A 21493-nucleotide genomic window follows, 5' to 3' on the forward strand; every position below is an offset into this window, starting at 1 on the left:
TGATTATAGTGTCTATACTTTGCATTTGATTATATCTTAGTAAAAATTTAATATAGCAGTATTTCTGAAGATTTTTACCCTTTAATTTACCTCTGATTTGGTTTTCCATTGTAATCTTCAGGCTGCTTAGGAGGATACTATTTGATTTGATGGAAAAATTGGAATGATATTAGTTAAGACTCTTTTGAACATTTACTTGGCACTGCTCTGTAAGTTTTACATTATTTACTCATCATCACAACAGCTCTATGAGATAAATACCACTGCAGATAAGGAAAGGGGATGCAGAGAGGCTCAGTGATACCCACTAGGTCACATAGCACATACTATTAGACTTGGGAGTGGGCAGTGGCTGGGCTCCGGACTTGCCCCTCCCTGACTGTGATGCTTTGACAGATACATGCTAAACTGAGATAATGTTTAGAGGGAAAGGAGAGAATAGAATTAGAAAAATAAATGATTATAAGCTTTCAGTGTAAATGGGTTCTGTGACTAAGTGGAAATTGACAATTGTGCTGGTTCCTTGAGAAATTGTCTTCTGGGTATATCTCTTCTAGGATTCACTTTTGTTATAGAATTGTTTCTTGGACCATTTAGGAGAGGATACTTAGGATAAGACTGTTAATAAATAAAGCAAATGTTTCACACATCTGTGATCATTTCCTTTAAAGATAATATATTTACTCAGGTACTTGCAAATTTAGTATAGAGAACTAGCTGTCTACATTTGTTCAGGGTCAGAGGATAAGTCAGTATAAAAAAATAATAAAATGGCCACTACAACTGTTTGTTTTCTTTCTCCCCATAAATAATACACAAATAATTTTGGGGGGCACCTGGGTGGCTTAGTCAGTTAAGTGTCTGCCTTCAGCTCAGGTCATGATCCAGGAGTCTTGGGATTGCACCCCATGTCAGGATCCCTCCTCAGTGAGGAATCTGCTTCTCCCTCTCACTCTACCCACCCACCCCCCCTGCTTCTGCTCTCTTGCTCACTCTGTCTCAAATAAATATAATCTTTAAGAATAACTTCTGTATAGCAGCTGATACTTGGAGCTGCAAACAGTGGAATAAACCATTTTTTTTAATTTGAAGCCTAGGATTTCATCTTGCACTAGGCTAAACTTATTTTTAAATGAACAGAACTAATTTCAGGACACCTGGGTGGCTCAGTCAGTTAAACATCTGACCTTCAGCTGAGGTCCTGATCTCGGGGTCCTGGGACCGAGCCCCAAGTTGGGCTTCCTGCTCAGCAGGGAGTCTGTTTTTCCCTCTCCCACTAATCCTCCTCCCCACTTGGGCTTGTGAGTTTTCTCTCTCTTGGTCTCAAGTAAATCTTAAAACTAGTTTCAGGACTTTATATATTATTTGTAGTGTTTACTTGAAATGCAACTGTTGGATTACACATAAGAATGTCTGCCTTGATTCTCATCCCATTCCAAGAGGCAAAATTAGTAAAAATCTGAAGTATTTAGAAATATTTCTACACTTCCTCTAAACTCGATTAAAATTTTAATTTCTTAGAATTAAATATTTTTTTTTCTTTGATTCTATTTATTTATTTGACAGAGAACACAAGCAGGCAGAGAGGCAGGCAGAGAGAGAGGAGGAAGCAGGCTCCCCGCTGAGCAGAGAGCCCGATGCGGGACTCGATCCCAGGACCCTGAGATCATGACCTGAGCCGAAGGCAGCGGCTTAACCCACTGAGCCACCCAGGCGCCCTAGAATTAAATATTAATATTTGTTTTCCATACAGGTGGTAGAGTATCTGGAGTATTTGTATGTAGATAAATATATGCTACTTAGGAGCACTTGACTAGCTCAGTTGGTAGAGGATGACTCTTGATCTTGGTGTGGTAGTCCCACACCAAGGGTAGAGGGCACAGTTTACTTAGGAAAAAAAAAATACGTGCGTGCACACACACACACACACACACACACACACACACACACACACGGTATTTAGTATGATGTGGTGCAGAGATGTTAATTTGGCATCATGGAACCAAAACTTGAAGGTCTAGGCCCTGTAGATTTTCAAACAAGTCCATGACTTGCAAGAGTTTAAAAACCAGTGGTTTAGTGAGACATGGTTTTTGGAGTCAGAACTTAACCTATATTTGGCTAGAAAACATTTTCAAGCATTAAATGATGATTATGCACTTTAGCATCTAAATCCCTCCCTTGATGAATAGGGCATTTATGATCATATCATGAATTCTGGCATTGGTTTATAAGGTCAATTTAGGCCTTCTGGAAAATTTGTCTTGTATACCTTCAAAAAGATGTTTATAAAATTAAGAAATTAAATATGAAGATAATTCAGTCAAGAAACTTTTTTGGAAATACACTCTCTGATAGAGTCAGACATAACAGGTTGATTCAGCTTCTCTCAATATAATGACATATGATTTTTTTACTTAAGTCGTGAAAAATTGAAATAAAAAATACACACTTAGGGCGCCTGGGTGGCTCAGTCGTTAAGTGTCTGTCTTTGGCTCCGGTCGCGTTCCTGGGGTCCTGGGATCAAGGCCCACATGGGGATCCCTGCTCAGCTGGAAGCCTGCTTCTCCTCCCCCTGCTTGTGTTCCTTCTCTCTCTCTCTGTCAAATAAATAAATAAAATATTTTAAAAATATATAAACTATTATACCCCATCGTTAGTATTTTCTCCCCAAAACTATAATGTTTTTATTCTGTTTGGGGGAAAGGGCTATATGAATCTTAAATTCTAGGAATATACTGCAACTCTGAACTTAACGGAACTAAATAGTATCAACCTGTGGAGGTAGGTGGGTGCAAAGTAGATGGACAGTTACTGTCTTCTAAAAGTAAGTGATTATGGGATGCCTGGGTGGTTCAGTCAGTTAAATGTCTGCCTTTGGCTCAGGTCATGATCCCAGCATCCTGGGATGGAGTCCTGCATAAGGCTCCTTGATCTGTGGGGAGCCTGCTTCTCCTGCCTGCTGCACCCCCTGCTTGTGCACGCTCTCTCCCTCTCTGACAAAATCTTAAAAATAAATAAAAGGTGATTTTGGTGATTTGGGGGTAACTGGGTGGCTCAGTGAGTTAAGCATCTGCCTTTGGCTCAGGTGATAATCCCAGGATCCTGGGATGGAGCCCCGGGTCATCTGAGGACCCCTCCTCAGTGGAGAGCCTACTCCCTTGCCCCTGGCCCCCTAATCCTCCCCTGCCATGCTCTTTATCTCAAACAAAATCTTTTTTTTAAAAAAAGGTGATTTTGGGCACCTGGGTGGCTCAGTGGGTTAAGCCACTGCCTTCGGCTCAGGTCATGATCTCAGGGTCCTGGGATCGAGTCCCGCATCGGGTTCTCTGCTCCGCGGGGAGCCTGCTTCCTCCTCTCTCTCTGCCTGCCTCTCTGCCTACTTGTGATCTCTCTGTGTCAAATGAATAAATAAAATCTTTAAAAAAATAAAAAAATAAATAAATAATAAAAAAGGTGATTTTAAGTATATGGTTCATAAATTCAAAAACCATATTCAACTTCCATGTTTATAGTAAAAAGATTACAGATTAAAATCAAGAATATCTTACTATATTGTCAGGTTTCAGGTTCTTTCAGAACACTGGCCAAAAACTTAAAGGGTTGAGGTTGATTGCATGTCATTACTGTTTGATCTTATGTGTACAGTGAGTAGTTTCTCAGAAAAAGTGTAACTGAAACACGGAGCAAAATAACTATTCTAGTTTGTAATTGTATGAACTAAAGGGCTTCATAAAGGTAGATTGAGGAAAAATGGGAATTCTCTGCTAAGACCACCTGTTTTCTAAAGAAATAACTACATTCTAGTTTTCTTAGCTTATGCTGATGATATAGACTTAAAATGCTGTTAAGTTGACTCTAGTTTCAAGAAAAATCTCAGTATAAAACAGTCTTCCGGGCGCCTGGGTGGCTCAGTGGGTTAAGCCGCTGCCTTCCGCTTAGGTCATGATCTCAGGGTCTTGGGATCAAGCCCTGCATCGGGCTCTCTGCTCAGCAGGGGGCCTGCTTCCCTTCCTCTCTCTCTGCCTGCCTCTCTGCCTACTTGTGATCTCTCTCTGTCAAATAAACAAAATCTTTAAAAAAAAATTAAAATTAAAAATAAAACAGTCTTCCAAGGGCGCCTGGGTGGCTCAGTTGGTTGTGTCCAAATCTTGATTTCAGTTCAGGTCATGATGTATCAGGGGCCTGGGTCAAGTCTGGCTTGGCCTGCCTCTCTCCCTCTGCCTGCGTATCCACCTCCCACACCCCCAGCATCCTGGCTGGGGCTCACATGAGCTCTCCCTCAATCAATCAATCAATCAATCCTTTAAAAAAAAGTAGTCTTGTGCTCGCTTTGGCAGTACATAAACTAAAATTGGAACGATACAGAGAAGATTAGCATGGGCCCTGCACAAGGATGACACGCAAATTCGTGAAGCGTTCCATATTTTTTTATGCTGAGTGAAATAAGCAGAGAGAGTCAATTATCATATGGTTTCACTTATTTGTGAAGCATAACAAATAACATGGAGGACAATGGGAGTTAGGAGAAGGGAGTTGAGGGAAATTGGAAGGGGAGGTGAACCATGAGAGACTATGGACTCTGAAAAGCAATCTGAGGGGTTTGAAGGGGCAGGGCGGGTTGGAGGGTGGGGGAACCAGGTGGTGCGTATTAGGGCACGGATTGCAGGGAGCACTGGGTGTGGTGCAAAAACAATGAATACTGTTACACTGAAAATAAAAAAAATTAAAAAAAAAAAGTAGTCTTCCAAGAACCAAGTGATAGCCTATTTCTTTTAATAGTGAATTAAGTAAATATATTGTAACAGCTTTTTGGGAGCAGGATTAGACTCATTTCTGTTATATTGGTGAGGCACTATCTGTTTTGTGAAAATAATATTTCACAACTTGAGAAAAGTATTCTGTTCAAGACGTTTTCAAAATTGACCTAAGCTATGTAACTGGTCAGATTCTCCTGGGAGATCTTCTATTTTAAAAATGAGAAGACATATTATTTAAGTTTAACACATTGTGAAATACTTATACAATTTCGTAAGAACCTTACAGAAAAACGTTGATATTCAGCATTGTCAGTAAACTTTCAAATGTTGGCCTTAAAATATTACATGTAGCTAAATTAAAAATACTAATGTTCTAGTTTTGTTAAGATTTTCCTTACAATTTTTAATGGATATATAAAGTCGAACCATTTTTGGTATTGTAATTCCCTTCTCTTACCATATAATCCACTAAATGAGGGTTTTTTCTTTTTAATACCACTTAAAAACATGATGCATGAAAATTTTTATTCTAAAATATCTCATATAAAAGCACTTTATACAAAGGTCTGACCTGCCTGTTAGTAGTCAAATATAACTCATTAAGAGGTTCTGTCAACCATACTTTTTCCACCCTCTATTTTGACTAAAAGGTTATGGCTTTTATATGAATATTTTCCATCACAGAAAGTGGAACTACATCTTTTAAGGAGTAATTTTAAACACTTTTAGCTCTCCATTAGCACCACTGGTATTAATTCAGCATTAAAGGCTTTAAAGTGTAGGAACCAACCAAGAGTTAAAAGAGTTTTACACCTTTGTGCCCTCCTACTCCCAAAGCACTTCAATGCTAACCACCCCTTCAGCCATCCCCTTTCTTCTCTTAAATACGTATTTCTTTTCACTGCTTTAAGTTCAAGTTGTTCCACTTTAGACAATTTCTTTAACTTTTCTCTCAAACCATGGGCAGTTATTATAAATCCCTTTCAGAATATGTTTCCATCCACCTCTTTATTCTCCCTAATTAGAGCATCTTCAAGCGTTAACATTTTGTCAACATTAACATTAAACGTTGACTGTCACATTTCCCAAATAAGCCAATGCTTAATACATCAAATACATTTTCCTCTTTCAGTTATTTACAGTGGCTTTGGTTTTTCAGTCATTAATTAGAGTTGTTCTATTAGAAGTGTGATTACCAACTAACCAGACTACCTGAAAGTGCAAAGGAAAACATTCAGGAGATTTACAGTTTACAACCTCAGAAGATAATTTGTGTTGTATGCTACATGTAAGCTTTTAGAATTATTGGCATGTACTCAACTGACATGTAATATTGGAGTGAACTAGTAAAGCATCTTTAATCTTCCCAAATTCTATTAACATTTTGTTACAAAACTCTAGTAAAAAATAATTTTACAGTGAACACCCATATACCCACTACCTAAATCCTACAATTAACAGTAAATTATACCTGCTTTTTCACGTATATATCCATGTATTTTCCAATTATTTTAAACTTAATAGTAAAATTCTGAAAACTGGAGTGCTCATAAGTAGGGTATTCCAATTAGCTAAAGAGTGATCCAGAAAACCTTAGTTGAATAACTCTCATGAAACTAAATTTTTCTTTTGAAATTTAGGTTCTGGTCTCAAGCATCAGATTAAAGGAATTTAACAGACACAGATGGTTAAGGAGTATACAGTGAGTAGGACCACTGGAAAAGCTAATGGAGAAGGGCAATCTCATCTTTGACATCAACCCTTTCATTCTAAAATTTGAGAACAATAAATGCCTCATCACTTAAAGAGTAAGGGTAATTTTAACCATTGACAGCCTTTATTTCACAGCAGGATGATCCCCAAAATTGTAGATCTCCAAGGGTTTTTTTTTTTCCTTTTTTTCTTTTTAAATACTTTATTTGTCAGAGAGAAAGAGTGCGTGAGCACAAGCAGTGGGGAGGGGCAGGTAGAGTGAGAAGCAGGCACCTTGCTGAGCAAGGAGCCTGACTCGGGACTCAGTTCCAGGACCCTGGGATCATGACTTGAGTTGAAGGCAGACACTTAACTGAGACACCCAGGCATCCCTCGAAGGTTTTGAGAAGAAGAAGAACCAAAGCTCTCTATAATCCCATATTGCTAAGTACAGTACAATAATAATCTTTCTATTTAAAGTTCTTCCTGTTAAAAGGCAATTTTGAGTTCAATTTAAATCAAACACTGGCATGTTGGAAATAATCAAAAGTCGTCAAACTGTCTTCTACCTGCCATCCCCTCCTCAAAATTCTAGACTGCCAGGAACACATTTGTAATTCGGTTTTGACAACTAATAAGGTTACTCTCTAATTTTAGAAAAAAAGGAACTATCTGTAGTAACTTAAGAATAGCTACGTATGTATGACCAGCTTTGGAGGAATTTGGTTAGTATCTGTTATCTTTACGACCAGATACAAAATACCACATATTTTCTGCCACTTTATGATTAGGTTAGGAAAAATTACTTTCCTGAATCCTTTCTTGTACACAGAAGTTTTAACTATGTGAATTACTAGAGAAATGAAGTATTTTCATCAATATTATTTATCAGTATCTTTTAAGCTATTATATGTTCACAACACATGATTTAATTAAATGGAGCTTAAGTAGAACACGTAGTCTCCTTTGACAAATATGCACATGCTTTTCTATGTAGGTTACTTCTGCCAGTTCTCCCATTTTTTCTTTCTACCATTACTTAATTCACAGACTGTAATTAATGCATATAATCTATGATAAACTACTCCTCTAACAAAGAACTTTAATTTGTGTCACCAATTCTACACTAAGGGAACATTACTATAACTCTGCTTTAGAAAATGAATTCTAAGATCTCAACAATGAGCCTCATAAATGCAGCACCTTTTATAAATCTTAAATTGTAATTCTGTTTGGGGTTATAAGACAAGTTCAAGTTTGACAAATACAATTCCTGGGTGTTAGGAACATTACTTGTATGTTTCAGCATATTTAATTTAGAATTCCAAGATAATTGCAAAGGATATGAAAAGTAACTTAATCTGAAAACTTCAGATTTTAATCTGAAAACTTCAGAGATTAATTCAAGACAATCTAATCCAAGAGATTTAAAAAGGGGTTTAGTTGAAGCACAAAATAGATGATCTTTAACCCTAAAAAACAAAAACAAAAAAACTCTATCTACCCCATACCTTCAGAGAATCCTATCTAAAACTTTCAAGAAAGTTTCTTTCAAAGGTTAAATTTTTATGTGTTGATAAATAGCATTCTATAAAATGTACTCTCAAATTTCCTTTCTAATTTAAAAACAAGTAGTTTCTGAATTACACGACTTGTGTTTACACACTCTGCCATCTCATCTCACAACAGAGACATTCTCTTTTCACTTGAAAACTGTTATATTTTGGGTTTTTGAAAGATTTATGGATCTAGAGAAAAGGAAGTACAAAAAAACAACTTTGAGGAGTTAACTCAGAGATCAGATGCTCAGCAAGGCAGTCCTGTGATTTTATTTTATTTTTTTAAAGATTTTATTTATTTATTTGACAAGGAGAGAGAAATCAAGAGTAGGCAGAGAGACAGACAGAGGTGGGGGTGGGTGGGAAGCAGGCTCCCTGCTAAGCAGAGGGCCTGATGCAGGACTTGATTCCAGGACCCTGGGATCAGGACCTGAGCTGAAGGCAGAGGCTTAACCCACTGAGCCACCCAGGGGCCCCAGGCCTGTGATTTTAAAATGCATTTAGTTCAGCAATGTCTTTCAAAAACTTAAAATATATGGGAGGAGGATGAGACCATTAGCCTTTCCACACACAAGTGTAAGTAAATATGTTTGATTCCCTTTGATACCTGAATCGGGTATCAGTTGCATGAAGGGCATGGAAACTGGGGAGACTTCCAACCTCTAAATAAAGGATCATGTGTATTCAGCAACATAATGGAGGGTCATTAGGAGATGGGAGATGCACTAAAACAGAAGTATAAAAGGTTGGGGGCACCTACCTGGCTCGGTCAGTAATGCAGCGTGCAAATCCTGATCTTGGGGTCGTGAGTTTGAGTCCCACAATGTGTGTGGAGATTACTTTAAAAAAAAGTTATAAAAGGTCAGTTTTACCTAGTCTGAAATCTTGGACTAACAAAGAGTAAATAAGTTTTATTACTCCCTTCACCACATGGGCCCCCCTGCTATCAGAATTCAGAACTTGAATTGGAACTCTCTCCTAACATAGACTTTTACAGGTAGGAAGAGAACCAAGTACCATTTACCAGTTTCAGAGGAAATACTTTTTTAAAAAAAGATTTATTTATTTATTTGAGAGAGAGCACGCACGAGAGGAAGGGGCAGAGGGAGAGGGAGAGAATCTCAAGCCAGCTCCAAACTGAGTGCTGAGCCCAGATGTGGGCTGGAGGTGGAGCGAGATCGTATGACCCTGAGACCACGACCTGAGCCAAAACCAAGAGTCAACGCTTAACTGACTGTGTCACCTGGAGCCTCCAGAGGAAATACTTTTGAACTCAACAACTAATTTACTGTCATAGGTGAAATTCAGAGTCCACAGGAGGCAAATGGGATGAGGTCAAGAGTACTGGTAAAGGTTTTAATTAAGCCTTCTGAGAGAAGTAGAGAGGCTACCTAAAGACAAACTACTTCGGTTCCGTTTTCATGCTGTAATTACTGCTTCTGTGCACTATTACTAAAACCGTACTTCTAGGTCTGACCTGTCTTCTACTTGCTGTGTATTTCCATGTGGATAGCTCACACACCCCTTCACGTTCAACATGCAAATCAAAAGTGCCTTCCTCTATAATTTGGATCCCCCTCCAGAGTTCCCTAATTGCCAGTTTTGTCTTCCTAATTGCCCAATTTAAAAACTCTTTTCTTACCCTCCATGCAATTGCTCAATGCTTAATTCTACCTTCAAAACATCTCCCAAGTAAGTCCACGCCTGGGTGTTCCCTCCAATAATGTCCTTAGGCTCATTTCTCTAATTTTAAACTACCAACAAATCCCTTTTCCTCAAGCTTTCCCTTTCCAAACTGTTCTCCGTATTTTCACCAGTTTTCTTTTTGAAGCAGGAATCTCTTTCCCTTGCTCATAAACCTTTGACAGCTCTGCCATTCTTGCAGAATAAAGTTGCATCTCTTACTACATTCACGACCCTCAGGTTGTTACCACAGTACACCTTTCAGTATATTGTTTCTTTCTTTGTGCTTATCTTGAGCTACTGGATACTCCCCGTCAATTTTACACCACTGTCTATACAGACTTTTACCTCTGACCATTAGTTTCCTTTTCTTTACACGTCACATACTATGTCAAATATCTTAAGGCCCAACTCAATGCTACTTCTGAGGCGTCAGATTCCCAACTAGACAATCCCTACTCACCAGAACTCACTACCTTCTGGAAGAAAACAATGACTTCACTTTTGTTTTCACCTCTTCAGGCATTTGTTGTTGCAGGGAAGCGGAATGCAGTTTGCGTTTTGGTTAGTTGTCATTTCTTCCCCAGCCACCCATATACTTTCAGGGCTGCCATTTATCCTTGTTTTTCCTGAACATACCTCACACGTTAAGCCCCCACACATTAAACTGTAGGCATGCTGCTCAGAAATGTCACAAAGGAGCTGGGAAATGTCAAATAAGGGTGGGGAGGGATGGCTGAGACAGTTTTATTTTCCATAAGACTGGGACTCTGTATGAGTTTGTTAGGAAATTTTATAATCTTATAAAGAAATGTTATCAAACCTGTGCAAGAATGAACCATTTTCTGCAATCAGACTGGGAGAGAGGTCAGATCTAAGCAACCCATTAGTTTTCATATTTATACATTATTAGAAAAAATTAAAATTGGTGACCAGTATTGAGGAAATTTTCAAACTATGGTCTGAACTTCTGAGTTTTCCTAACTATTTTTGAAGAAGGTATTTGCATGTATGTGAGCAGGAATGGAGCCACATACAGAATGTGAACATCACATAGAAGTTCCTTTGCATCTCTAAACCCTTTCGCTTTTTTCTAGAACTGATGTCCCCACTCAAAAAACTTGCCTTTATACCACCTCTTGAAGCCCTCAAATTTCAAAAGCAGTCCCTTTTTGCAACCTCAGGCCACTTAATATCTTTTTTCCCTCCATTTCTGGGAAGAACCAGTTAATAAGGCAGAAGAAGGTGGCTTTGAGTGAGGACAACCCAGACCCTCCCCCAGATTATCTAAATGCTTTTGGTAACATGCAGGGGATTGAGGGACAGGGCATCCAGAGTCTAGCCTACCACAGCCACAGCTCCTCACAATCTTAATTTCACCATTTTGGGTGGGTTGTCAGCTGTCCCAGGTCCATTCTGGGACCTGCTGCTGGGGGCAGAAGCACTGGGATAAAGTCTAGATTTTGTTTCTTCTCAGCACCGAAGTTGAGTTAGGGCTTTTAAAGAGGGCAGGTAAAAACTAAGTAAGTAATGCGGGTTTTTTTTAACACAGTCTGGAACCACATGTTAGAGAAATACAAATGGTTTTCCCCAAGTGTAGCACGACTGGATCCCATGGTTGTATAGCACTAGCTTTATACTAAAATGTTGTGAAAGTTAAGGGGTAATTATAGCCCAGTTGACCCCCAACAGGGGGGCTAAGCGGTGCCAACTCCTGTGCATTCAAAAAATCCCCATGTAACTTTTGATTCCCCCATATCTTAACTATGAATAGTCTGTTGACCAGAAGCCTGCTAATTCGCTGTATTTTCTATCATATCCTGCCTTCTTACAATGAAGTGAGCTAGAGAAAAAAAAAAAAAATCATGGTATTTACAGTATTGTACTGTCTATATAAAAATCCATGTCTAAGTGGACCAACAAGTTTGAACCCATGTTATTCAAAGGTCAACTACATGCCTAACGACCTGAATGCCAAGGCACCAGGTGGCTCCGTTGGTTAACTGCCGGCCTTCAGCTCAGGTCATGATCCCAGGGTCCTGGGATCAACTCCTTGTTCAGAAGGGAGCAGGCTTCTCCCTCTCCCTCTGCAACTCCCCCTGCTTGTGTTCTCGCCAATAAAAAAATCTTAAGCAAAAAAACAACTACCCTAAAACCTGAATGCTGGTCCTGATAAAATGTATACTATTTGCTTAAAACATTCTAGTGTTTTTAGTTTATAAACCACATAAACCACCTTAAAAATTTATATTTTAACTCGCAAACCCCCTTTAAGTCTGGAAAGAATTGTTCCTGTCAATCTTTTAATAGTGCAATTTGATGTTTTATTGCTTTTTCCTTTATCTGCCCACAAGGACACTAAAATACTTAGCACTAAGATTAATGCAAGTAAAAGCTCTATGGTGTTAGTATCAGCAGTGTCATTTTACCAGTGTTAGTTGAGGTATCAGACTATACACCTGTCTAAAAGCAACTTCAGTATAAAATACTCTACATACGGATATATGCCATGGCACTTTACTATAGAACAAATTTCCACTCACATATAAACACTACTAGTTAAAATACCTGAAGTTCGTGAATGCAAAGTGTTTCCTTTATAATCCCATAAAACCAGTTATAGGAACACTGGAGGAAAAATGTTTTAAGACTTCAGTAGAACAGCAGAGGTGGTTAAATAGATTGTCCTGCACTCCAGTGTGAATTACGTTGAAACCTAACCTACAATTAATGGTATTACAAAGTGAAGACCTTGGGAAGGAAGTAGGTTAGGAGGGTAGAACCCTCCAGAATGGATTAATAGCCTTACAAAAGGGGCCCAAGAAAGCTTCCTCAACCTTCCTGCCATGTGACTTAATGGAAGCTTTATCTATGAACCATGAACTGGGTTCTCAGACACCAAATCTGGTGGTGTCACTACCTTGGACTTCCTGGGCAACGACAGTGAGAAATCTATAAATAAGCTACCCAGACTTTGGTACTGTTACAGCAGTCCCAAGGGACTAGGACCACTAGCAGACTAGCGTCTTACTAGAATACCTAACTATTCAACTCCTAAGTTTGCTAATACCTTTCACTGTATCATCCATAGTGTAGTTCAGCCAATTTTGTTTACTCTTCAAACCATAAAACCAAGTATTTTATCATCTATTTCCTTTACTTAGAAAATCTTACAAAATTTTGCAAGGCCGAAAGCTTCCTGTATTTCGATGCATTTTTTTAAAGCCAGCTGTATGTAACTTATATGTCGTAAGTATAGCTTTCTCAGGGTGCCTGGGTGGCTCAGTAGGTTAAAGCCTCTGCCTTCAGCTCAGGTCATGATCCCAGGATCCTGGGATCCAGCCCCGCAACAGGCTCTCTGCTCAGCAGGGAGGCTGCTGGCTGCCCCTCTGCCTAACTGTGATCTGTCTGGTCAAATAAATAAGTAAAATCTTTAAAAAAAAGTATAGCTTTCTCTATATACATAGAAGAATGAAGCATTTTCTAGCCAGGGCCAAAGAATGGTTGGCTGGTATGTGCCATGTAAACAAGACTACACTTACATTGAGGAGTTTAGATTTTGTGGTGGCTATATTAAGTTTTCATACCCTCCTGGCACAGCTAGCTCATCAATACCAGTTCTAAGGTTATGCCCACACCACCTACCTTTGCACATCCAGAAAGTCTCCCCTACTGTATGAAATCAAATGAGTATTTGACTCTACGACCTAAGACTCTTCAGTTTATCTTTTCTTGGAAGGATGGTAATACCTTTCTCAACTATTCCACCTTAAGAGAATCTTACGTACCTTTTATTACCCTTTTTGTATGTCTGAGAATCATATATACATACCCTCTTAATAATCTTTTCATATGTTAAGTATTGCCTGACTACTCAAAAAAACTTTCCTTTTGTTTCAAGATAAACTAGCTTTGTAGAACTAAAAAACATACAGGGAAAACTAGTGCTTTAGAACAAAATTTGAATTTTAAAGTAAAAATACATAATCTACCATATTTATCTTTTAGCAAACATTAAGAGGCTCATAATTGCCACCTCTATTTTAACATAAATTATGCTTGCTTTGGTTCAAGAACCACCATTCAAAATCATCGTAAATTTAGTGAACCCAATGTCCTTTTCTTCCACTGGTATTATAGGGGAAGTTAAACAATGCTTATGAACAGTTCATATATAAAAATATATTGTAAATTATAAACTAATCACAGTTGTACTTCTTACCACAACCATTCCCACTATAAAATGGGGAATTCTCCCCTGGGAGGTAGTAGCATTAAATTATTGGACTCTAAATTTCAGAGGGAGGAAGGACAATTAGTGCAATACTAAGACAATTAGTAAAATGGAAAAGTTAAAACCCATCTCCTAGTCATACACTCAAACACGAAAGTCACACACAAAGAGTCAAGACTAGTATAAAAGGGGGGGCCAAATTATTATTATATTTAAAAATTTGATTACAACCAATTTTGTTGGCATTGAATCTAGAGGTATTTTAAATTTGAATGGATAAACCAAAAACCAGAAATTAAGTTTGGTAAAAATGGGAACAGGAGTTTTCCAGTAATTACAGATTAGAAGGCAGAAATCAATTTAGAGAAACACAGACAAACCCCATGTTTACAATGATTGTGCCACGGATTTAAACTTCAGTAGTGCATTAGTAAACTGTTCACATTTAGATCTTCACCTTGAGATTAGATAGCTGTTCTTTAAAAAAAATCTCATTACCTTGTGCAAATAAATCGGTCTTCCATGTGCCTTAGCACACTTAAAATTTCTCCATTGTATATATACAAAACACCTACCAACTGGTAGGGCAAAATACATACTTTCATAACAAAACTATAATGTACCTCTCAAGTATGAACAATATACACATAATACATGGTATACAGTATTTACAAAATATAAAATATAATACAAGTTGTTTATAATTTTTTTAACTCCTCTTTTGCACTTGTATGTTACAAGGCAAATTTCCATTTCTGTACCAATTTTCTTTTCAAGAGTCCAGGGATTTTGAAAAAACTGTTTAACAGACATACTGCAATCTGAGATCTAAGTTTGAACTTTTAGGAGCGTTTTTAAGTGTACTGCCATCAACTCCCTATTTTGGTTGGAATTTTCAATAGTGCTTCCCATCCAGTGACTAGGAGGCTTTGGAAGAACACTAGGAGAAGGTGGATCACTAAACTTTGCCCCAGCATAATTTTCCTTTTGGTTCACTTCAGTTAGAAATGCTGATTTCTTCAAATGCATATTTTTAATGTTCTCAGTATTTTTAAAAGGCTTTTTTTCCTGCTTCTGGAGTAAATCAGATGAAACAGAATCCTGCCAAAAGTTATTTTCATTTCTTTTTGCAGAGGTGATCTTGGTTAGCGGTAAGTTATATTTGCTTTTCTGTCTGTTTATCTTTGGTTGTTCACACAAGTGTATACCATGAACAAGCTGGCCGTGGGGAATGGCAATTTTCTCCGATTTTCCCATCTTTGATTTTAAAACCTACAAAGACAAGGAACATAAAAGTGAATACAGTCTCATGACAGAAATTAGTCACAAACCTCACACCACGTATTTAATGTTTTCTTCTCCTGGACTTTAGTTATGCTCTTGATTAAACATGTATGTGCTCGCTGCACTGCACTTATCAAATAAGCAAACTCCAAGTTTACTACTAAAAATATAATCATTACTATCACCAAGTGTCAAAGGGAAAAGCCCAAAGTAACCCAAGTTCATCATTCTGTAACTGTAAGGAAGAGTAATGAGCTACCTTCCAAACATATACATGCTAAACCTGTCAGTGATTTTACACTAGGATGTGTTTAAGAGAAATTTTCACATGCTTTTTTTGATTGGCTGAATCTGGTTAAAAATAAAATCTATGTTCATAGATCACTATTTGTCTTTTAGTCAAGTCTTTTTAAAATTATTCCAGATAAAAACTTATAAGCAGGAACTAGATTTTAAATGACCAAGTGTTTTGGTAATGGTTACTAACTACACAGAAAAATTATCTCCCAGTTTCGGAAAACAAAATTTCAGAAATTCAAATATTAAAAATTTAAATACTAATCACTTTATGTCTTTCCCCGTTATATCTACTTAGAGCAAATACATTACCAGAAAATTGTTCCCACCAGCTCCTACTTCCTGGTTTAACAACTGCTTCAAAAACGTTGCTACACCAATTCTAATCACTTTTTAACTCAAATTGATCTTTATAGGAAACCACGACCGGATGGAAAAGTATTTAGTACTCAATTAGATCACTGCCTTTCCAATACCTGTAGTATGGTAGGGAAGCGGGACCCAAAAAACAAACGCTGAGGCGCAAGGTAACATTCCATGTAATTGCCAGAGTTCCCTGTTTTAACTGTTCTAGAAAATAATTATTACTTGTTAACTAGGAAACAAGTAGTACGAGAGTAGACTATTAGCTTATCCTGTATCACAGAGCCGTGGCATTTTAAAAATTTCAATCTAATGTAAGTAATCACAGAGGTCAATCCCCCCCCCAAGGGCACAGCGAGAGAGAACCTGCCAATCTCCAATATTCTTCCAACAAGAAATGGCTGTAACTTATTTTCATTTTTTAAAATATCTAGTGTTTTATTTAATTTTTTACATTTTATGTATTTACTTTTCTGAGAGCGAGCAAGCACACAGGGCACGGGGTGGGGGGGTGCGCAGAGGGAGCAGCAGACTCCTCTAGGAGCAAGGAGCCCGATGCGGGGACTGGATCCCAGGACTCCGGGATCATGACAAACCGAGGGCCGAAGCTCAACCAAGTTGAGCCACCCAGGCTTTTCTTTTCCAAGATTTTATTTGTCAGACACGGAAGGAGCACAAGCAGGGGGAGCAGCGGACTCCCCGCTGAGTCGCGAGCCAAACGCAGGGACTCGATCCCAGGACTCCAGGATCGCAACTTGAGCGGGAGGCAGACGCTGAAACCACTGGCCACCAAAGCGTCCCTACCTACTTTCATTTCTTGTAAGACAGTGTAAGTCACTGAAACTGGAAGGTTTTATTTTTCTATAGAGGTCAATTTCGTATCATTTTAGCGATTTAATCTCGTTTGAGATTTCATTTTATCCTAACCCAACAGCATGGCAATCGGGTGGCTTAACGTCAACTCAACTTTTCTAAAAAGTTTCCTCGTTCTGGACACAATAAAACCACCTTCCACTAATAAGGCCTACTACAGCACGGACTGGAAATAAACCATCCCATTCATCTAACAGACTAACACGCAAAAACATCGTTTCAAAGAGGCAAGAACTGCCGCCGCTCCTGCCAACTTCTGAAGTTAAGTAGAGCTAAGTAAGCAGGCGGGCGGGCGAGGGGCAGAGCCCCAGTCGGGCCAGCGCCGCGCACGCAGCACCTCTCATCTCAGCAAAAAGCCAAAGGCAATGGAGCCGCTCGTAGTCTACTCCAAATCCCCCAACAGGGCGGTGAGGAAAGTGCACGCGCGCCGCCGACTAGTCTTGCAGCTACCAACGGTCAGGTAGCTGACGGCGGTCGCCCACCCCTTCCCCTACCACAGCCACACGGCCTAACCTCCTTCATGAGCGCCGGAGCGCTGCGCACGTAGCGCGCGCTGACGTCAGCCTCCCGCGGGCCCCTTCCATCCCCCACCCCACCGCGCGCCCGAACGCCGAAACCCCCTGGAACGGCGCCAGCCTTCTAAATTGGGGCTGTTGCTGGGGCGCAGCCGCTCCTCTCATTGGCTGGCTCCCGGGAGCCAATCAGCAGCGCCAGCGCATGCCTCCCCCTCCCCCTTCTTCCCCCAGCTAGAACAGAGCGGGCGTCACGGAAACTTCCCTCCCGAGTAAACAGCCGCCCCTCACCCCGGCCCCCCGTTCCCGACCCCTCAGAGCAGGGCCCCAAATTCCAAGGTCCAGCCCGTGCCCGTCTAAGGGCCAGAACTCAACAACCTCCATGTCCCCCTCGCGGTCCTTACCTCTCTTCTGAACAAGGGCTGGCCGGGCGCCGCGGGCGGCAGCTGGCCGGGGAAAGGGCTCGCTTCCTCAGTTTGGGTTGCGGCCGCAGGACCTGGGGCCAAATTGGCCGCCTGGTCCGGGACTTCCTGCGCTCCGCTCGGGCCCGTCGCGGGGCTCCGCCCGCCCTCGAGGCTCGGCCGGTGCTGCTGGTACTGATGGAAGCGGCTGGGCAGCTGCCCCGCCGGGCTGGCTCGCACCCTCTTCTTTCGCCGCTTCTTTGGCGCTGCCCGAGGGGTGCCTCCCGCCGTAGCTAGACTACAGTTGGACAGAGGTGCAGGGGCGCGAGGCTGCGGGGTCAGACAGGGACCGTCTCCCCCGAGGAAGTGAGGGAGGAAAAGGGTAGGGGGCAGTGCCCGGGGGTCCGGGATCCGGGGTAAAGGCGGCGGGGCCGTGGTCACCATCGGGAGGGCCCCGAAGTAACCGCGGGCGGAAAAGCCCAGAGACGCAAGGCGGCCGCCCAGGACAAGTGGCTCCCGCTGGGGGACGGAGACGACGGTCATAGCTCTAGGAGGAAAGTGGCTCAGCAAGAAGAAAAGGAGGAAGTGAAGCCAGCGATCACAGGGCGGCGGCGGCGGCTGCTGCTAAGAGAGCCCGAGTGGAGCGCGGACCATGGTTCGGGCGGTGGCGGCGCAGCAACAAACAGCTTCAGCCTCAGCGCGGAGTGTTGTTATCAGAAGCTCCGCCCTGTGCCCGCCCACCTCCCTCCAGGAGACCAATCAGAATGCGACAGAACTGGCCACGCCCCTCTGGCTCTCCCTCCACCGCCTCCGAGAGACACACACAAACAACCAGCTTACTGCAGCCCCGCACAAAGAGCACGCACTGCGCAGGCGCTGCCAACGGGCTCTTTCGGGAAGAGCTGGTCCCGCGAACAATGAAGTTCCGTTTCAGCCCCACCTCCCCCACCCTTCTCCTTACTCGCCCCCGCACCTTGCCCCTAAGGCAGTGGTGGAAGTGCGGGATCTAGGCTGAATTTGGAAAAGGGGATGGGGGCGGGAGAAAGAGTCGAGAAACATCAAGGCCCCTGATGCTTTCTCAGCTGCTGACCTTGGGGATGTATCTGTTTTATTTCAAGCCTAATTTTTTTTTTTAAGATTTCAAAGTACGTTATAGGGGTTTCATTCTTAGCAATTGTGAAATCAGTCCACATTTAAATTATATTTGGGCGAAGTGCGACTTACGTTTTTGGGTTTTGCTTTTTGTTTTCATTTACTCGGGTCACCAACGCTGTTCGTTAGCCACGGTAAAGAGTAAGAACGGAGTGACTGAAATTGGCTCCTTAGTATATAAAGAGTTCCCCATAAATCCGTAACTGAGCAGTGGAAATGTTACTGTCCTTATACTTGAAGAACTGTGAGACTTTGAGATCACAAAACGGTGCCTGACAGAGGAGAAAGCAAAGGAAGAGGCTTGCGTCTCAGAGGGAGAAAGTGAACCGGCTCTGCAACATACAGTCTTGTTTTGCTAGCTGTGTGTTACGGAAATCTCGCGCAGCGTCCCTCCGCACTGCGCTCACGCACACACAAAATATCGTGGCTATTTTATCAAGTACTTTTGTGGTAGAAACTGTTCTTTACATGAACTGTGTCATTTGAACTTCACAACATCCCTAAGGAACTGGTACTATATTTTAGCCCCATTTCGTGGGGGGGAGGGGGGACAGCTTTAGAAAGGCAAAAAATCCTTGTCAAACATCATGCAGTAAGTTAATAGCATTTGGACTCCAGTCTAGGGATAGCAAGATCAAAGTGCGATAGGTCTTTAGATGACCACAATAATCTTACACTTCTCTATATCCTTGGAGCTTCTAGCAAATATTTTTCAGCTTTGTGGTGCTTGATAAATGTCTTATGATTGGTAACAAAGTTGGACAGAGGGAATATCTAGATTAATGCTTCCAAAACTTTATGCAAATGGTATAAACCCCTTGTAAATTGAGGAAGATCTGTATGAACTTTTCGAATGATAGTCCATCATTAATGGTTGCTGGGTTTTATCATTTTTGCTAGATTTTACTCATTCTTGGGTTTCCAACAGGTTGCATATAGTAAGTGCTCCTATTCACTGGATGAATGGGAATCCTATACTTCCAGAGCTGTGACAGATCTTAGAGGGCCTTTAATTCAAATCCTCTGTCTGCAAATTGAAGTTGGGTTCAAGAATGGCCTGGCAAGAGTTGGTGGAGAAGAACAGGCAAAGATTATGGAGACATTAGAATGATGTGGTTCTTTTGTTTTTGTAAGAATTTTTAAAAATAAATAAAAATTAATATTTAAAACAATTGTTTTAGTAAGAGTTTATACTTTTTTATCTAACTCGTTTTATTCGTACCCTAATCCTTTAAAGTAGATAGAGATAAGTTCTATTTTACCTTTAATGTAAATAAAGACTCTAAAGATAAAATAACATACCAAAGAGTCACGGAATGAGTCATGGACTAAATCCCTTGAACTCCTAATGCCTAGTCCTCTTTTCAATTTGCCACAAGGCCTAAAGTTTGGTTTTTATCTGGGGCAATATCACACTGTCCTGGAGAATAATTTACCCTCCAGGGAGCTGCTAACTGGTAGTCAGTTCCAAGGGGCCCTTGATGGAAGACACCTATTATTGTCTGTGTGTATCTCTTGAGTGAACCTTAGAGTTATTACATTGTATGTAGTTTATATTTTTGAGGCCAAAAGGATAGGCCTCATGTAAGACTCTGGATTCTGTGCATTAAGGAAGGTAGCCTTGCAGCTGTGGCTGGACAATGAGTGCTAAACTGGTGCCTCCCACAACGAGGGAGCTGGAATGGATCACCAGAAGAGAATAATCCAGGTTTTAAAAAACCACATTAATGGATTTCATGTTATTCTTTGTGTATAGTTTGCACAGATCCTTTGTCTTTAGGAAAGCCTAATTTTAATACTCAAACCTGGTTTCATCTGTGCTAGATGATATAAAGGAAGAGGTCAGATGCTCTTGTCTGGGCCCAAACGGTGAATCGTGGATGTACCAAGACATGCCAAGGGTAAAGTAAGTTTTGGGAGGACTCTCAGGGGTCTTGAAGACTTTTGTTCCAGTGCATGTCTTGGTTTTATTTTGAAGGCAGCAGTTTCTTTAGAGAAGGTGTTTTTGTTTTTGTTTTTGTTTTTGTTTTAAATAAACAATTGAAAAGTAAACCAGGTAGTAAAGAGCAGGGAAAAGAGGTAAAAACCACGTATGAAATAAGCAGCTTATGAGCCTTAACATTTCAGAGCCTTCTGAATTCCTCTGCTCTCTCTCCAGCTGACCTTTGTCTCTGATTTTACTTCTGTCCTTCTCTCGCTTTTTCTGCCTTGAATATCATCTTTCTGTTCTCCTTCTCTTAATATTTTTCTTTTCCCCTCATTGTGGCTTTAATTCTATTTCCTCTACCTATTACTGCTTAAATCTTAAATGTCTAAGCTCTAAGGACATGTGTGAAAAGAGGAACACTCCTAATTTACACTTTCCTTATTGCTCAAATTATTCATCTTTCATATCTATTAAATAAAATTCCTCTAAACACTGAACACAACCAGGAAATCAAAATGTTTAAACTTAACAACCCGAAAGTTCCCTGATATTTAAGTACTGACCACAAGCCTTATTTTATCAGCATAGTCTGAAAAATTTAGTTGAGATTATTAGGTTTATATTTAGAAGCAAACAATATGCACAACATTTCACAATAATGACAAAATTGGTACTTAAATGCTACTAAAGTATCACTATCACAGATTGAAATTAATGTCTTTGTTATCCCTATACTTATACCTTTCTGGAGTGGTA

General features: G+C 40.4%; 1 protein-coding gene and 1 non-coding gene across 2 annotated transcripts; one reads left to right on the forward strand and one right to left on the reverse strand.

The window, feature by feature from the left end:
• The first annotated feature begins 4324 nt into the window (after positions 1-4324).
• Positions 4325-4431, forward strand: LOC116589534. The gene has a single exon (XR_004285310.1). It is a non-coding gene; the product is annotated as a U6 spliceosomal RNA (small nuclear RNA).
• Positions 4432-13856: 9425 nt separating this feature from the next.
• On the reverse strand, positions 13857-18358 carry PNRC1 (proline rich nuclear receptor coactivator 1). Its single transcript, XM_032339079.1, has 2 exons — positions 17662-18358; positions 13857-15200 (listed from the first exon to the last, which is right to left on the reverse strand). The coding sequence occupies exons 1-2, from the start codon at positions 18199-18201 to the stop codon at positions 14757-14759; spliced, it is 984 nt and encodes a 327-aa protein (XP_032194970.1). The 5' UTR covers positions 18202-18358; the 3' UTR covers positions 13857-14756.
• Positions 18359-21493: the final 3135 nt, after the last annotated feature.

Source organism: Mustela erminea, chromosome 4, assembly GCF_009829155.1.
Source record: "Mustela erminea isolate mMusErm1 chromosome 4, mMusErm1.Pri, whole genome shotgun sequence".
NCBI lineage: Eukaryota > Metazoa > Chordata > Mammalia > Carnivora > Mustelidae > Mustela > Mustela erminea.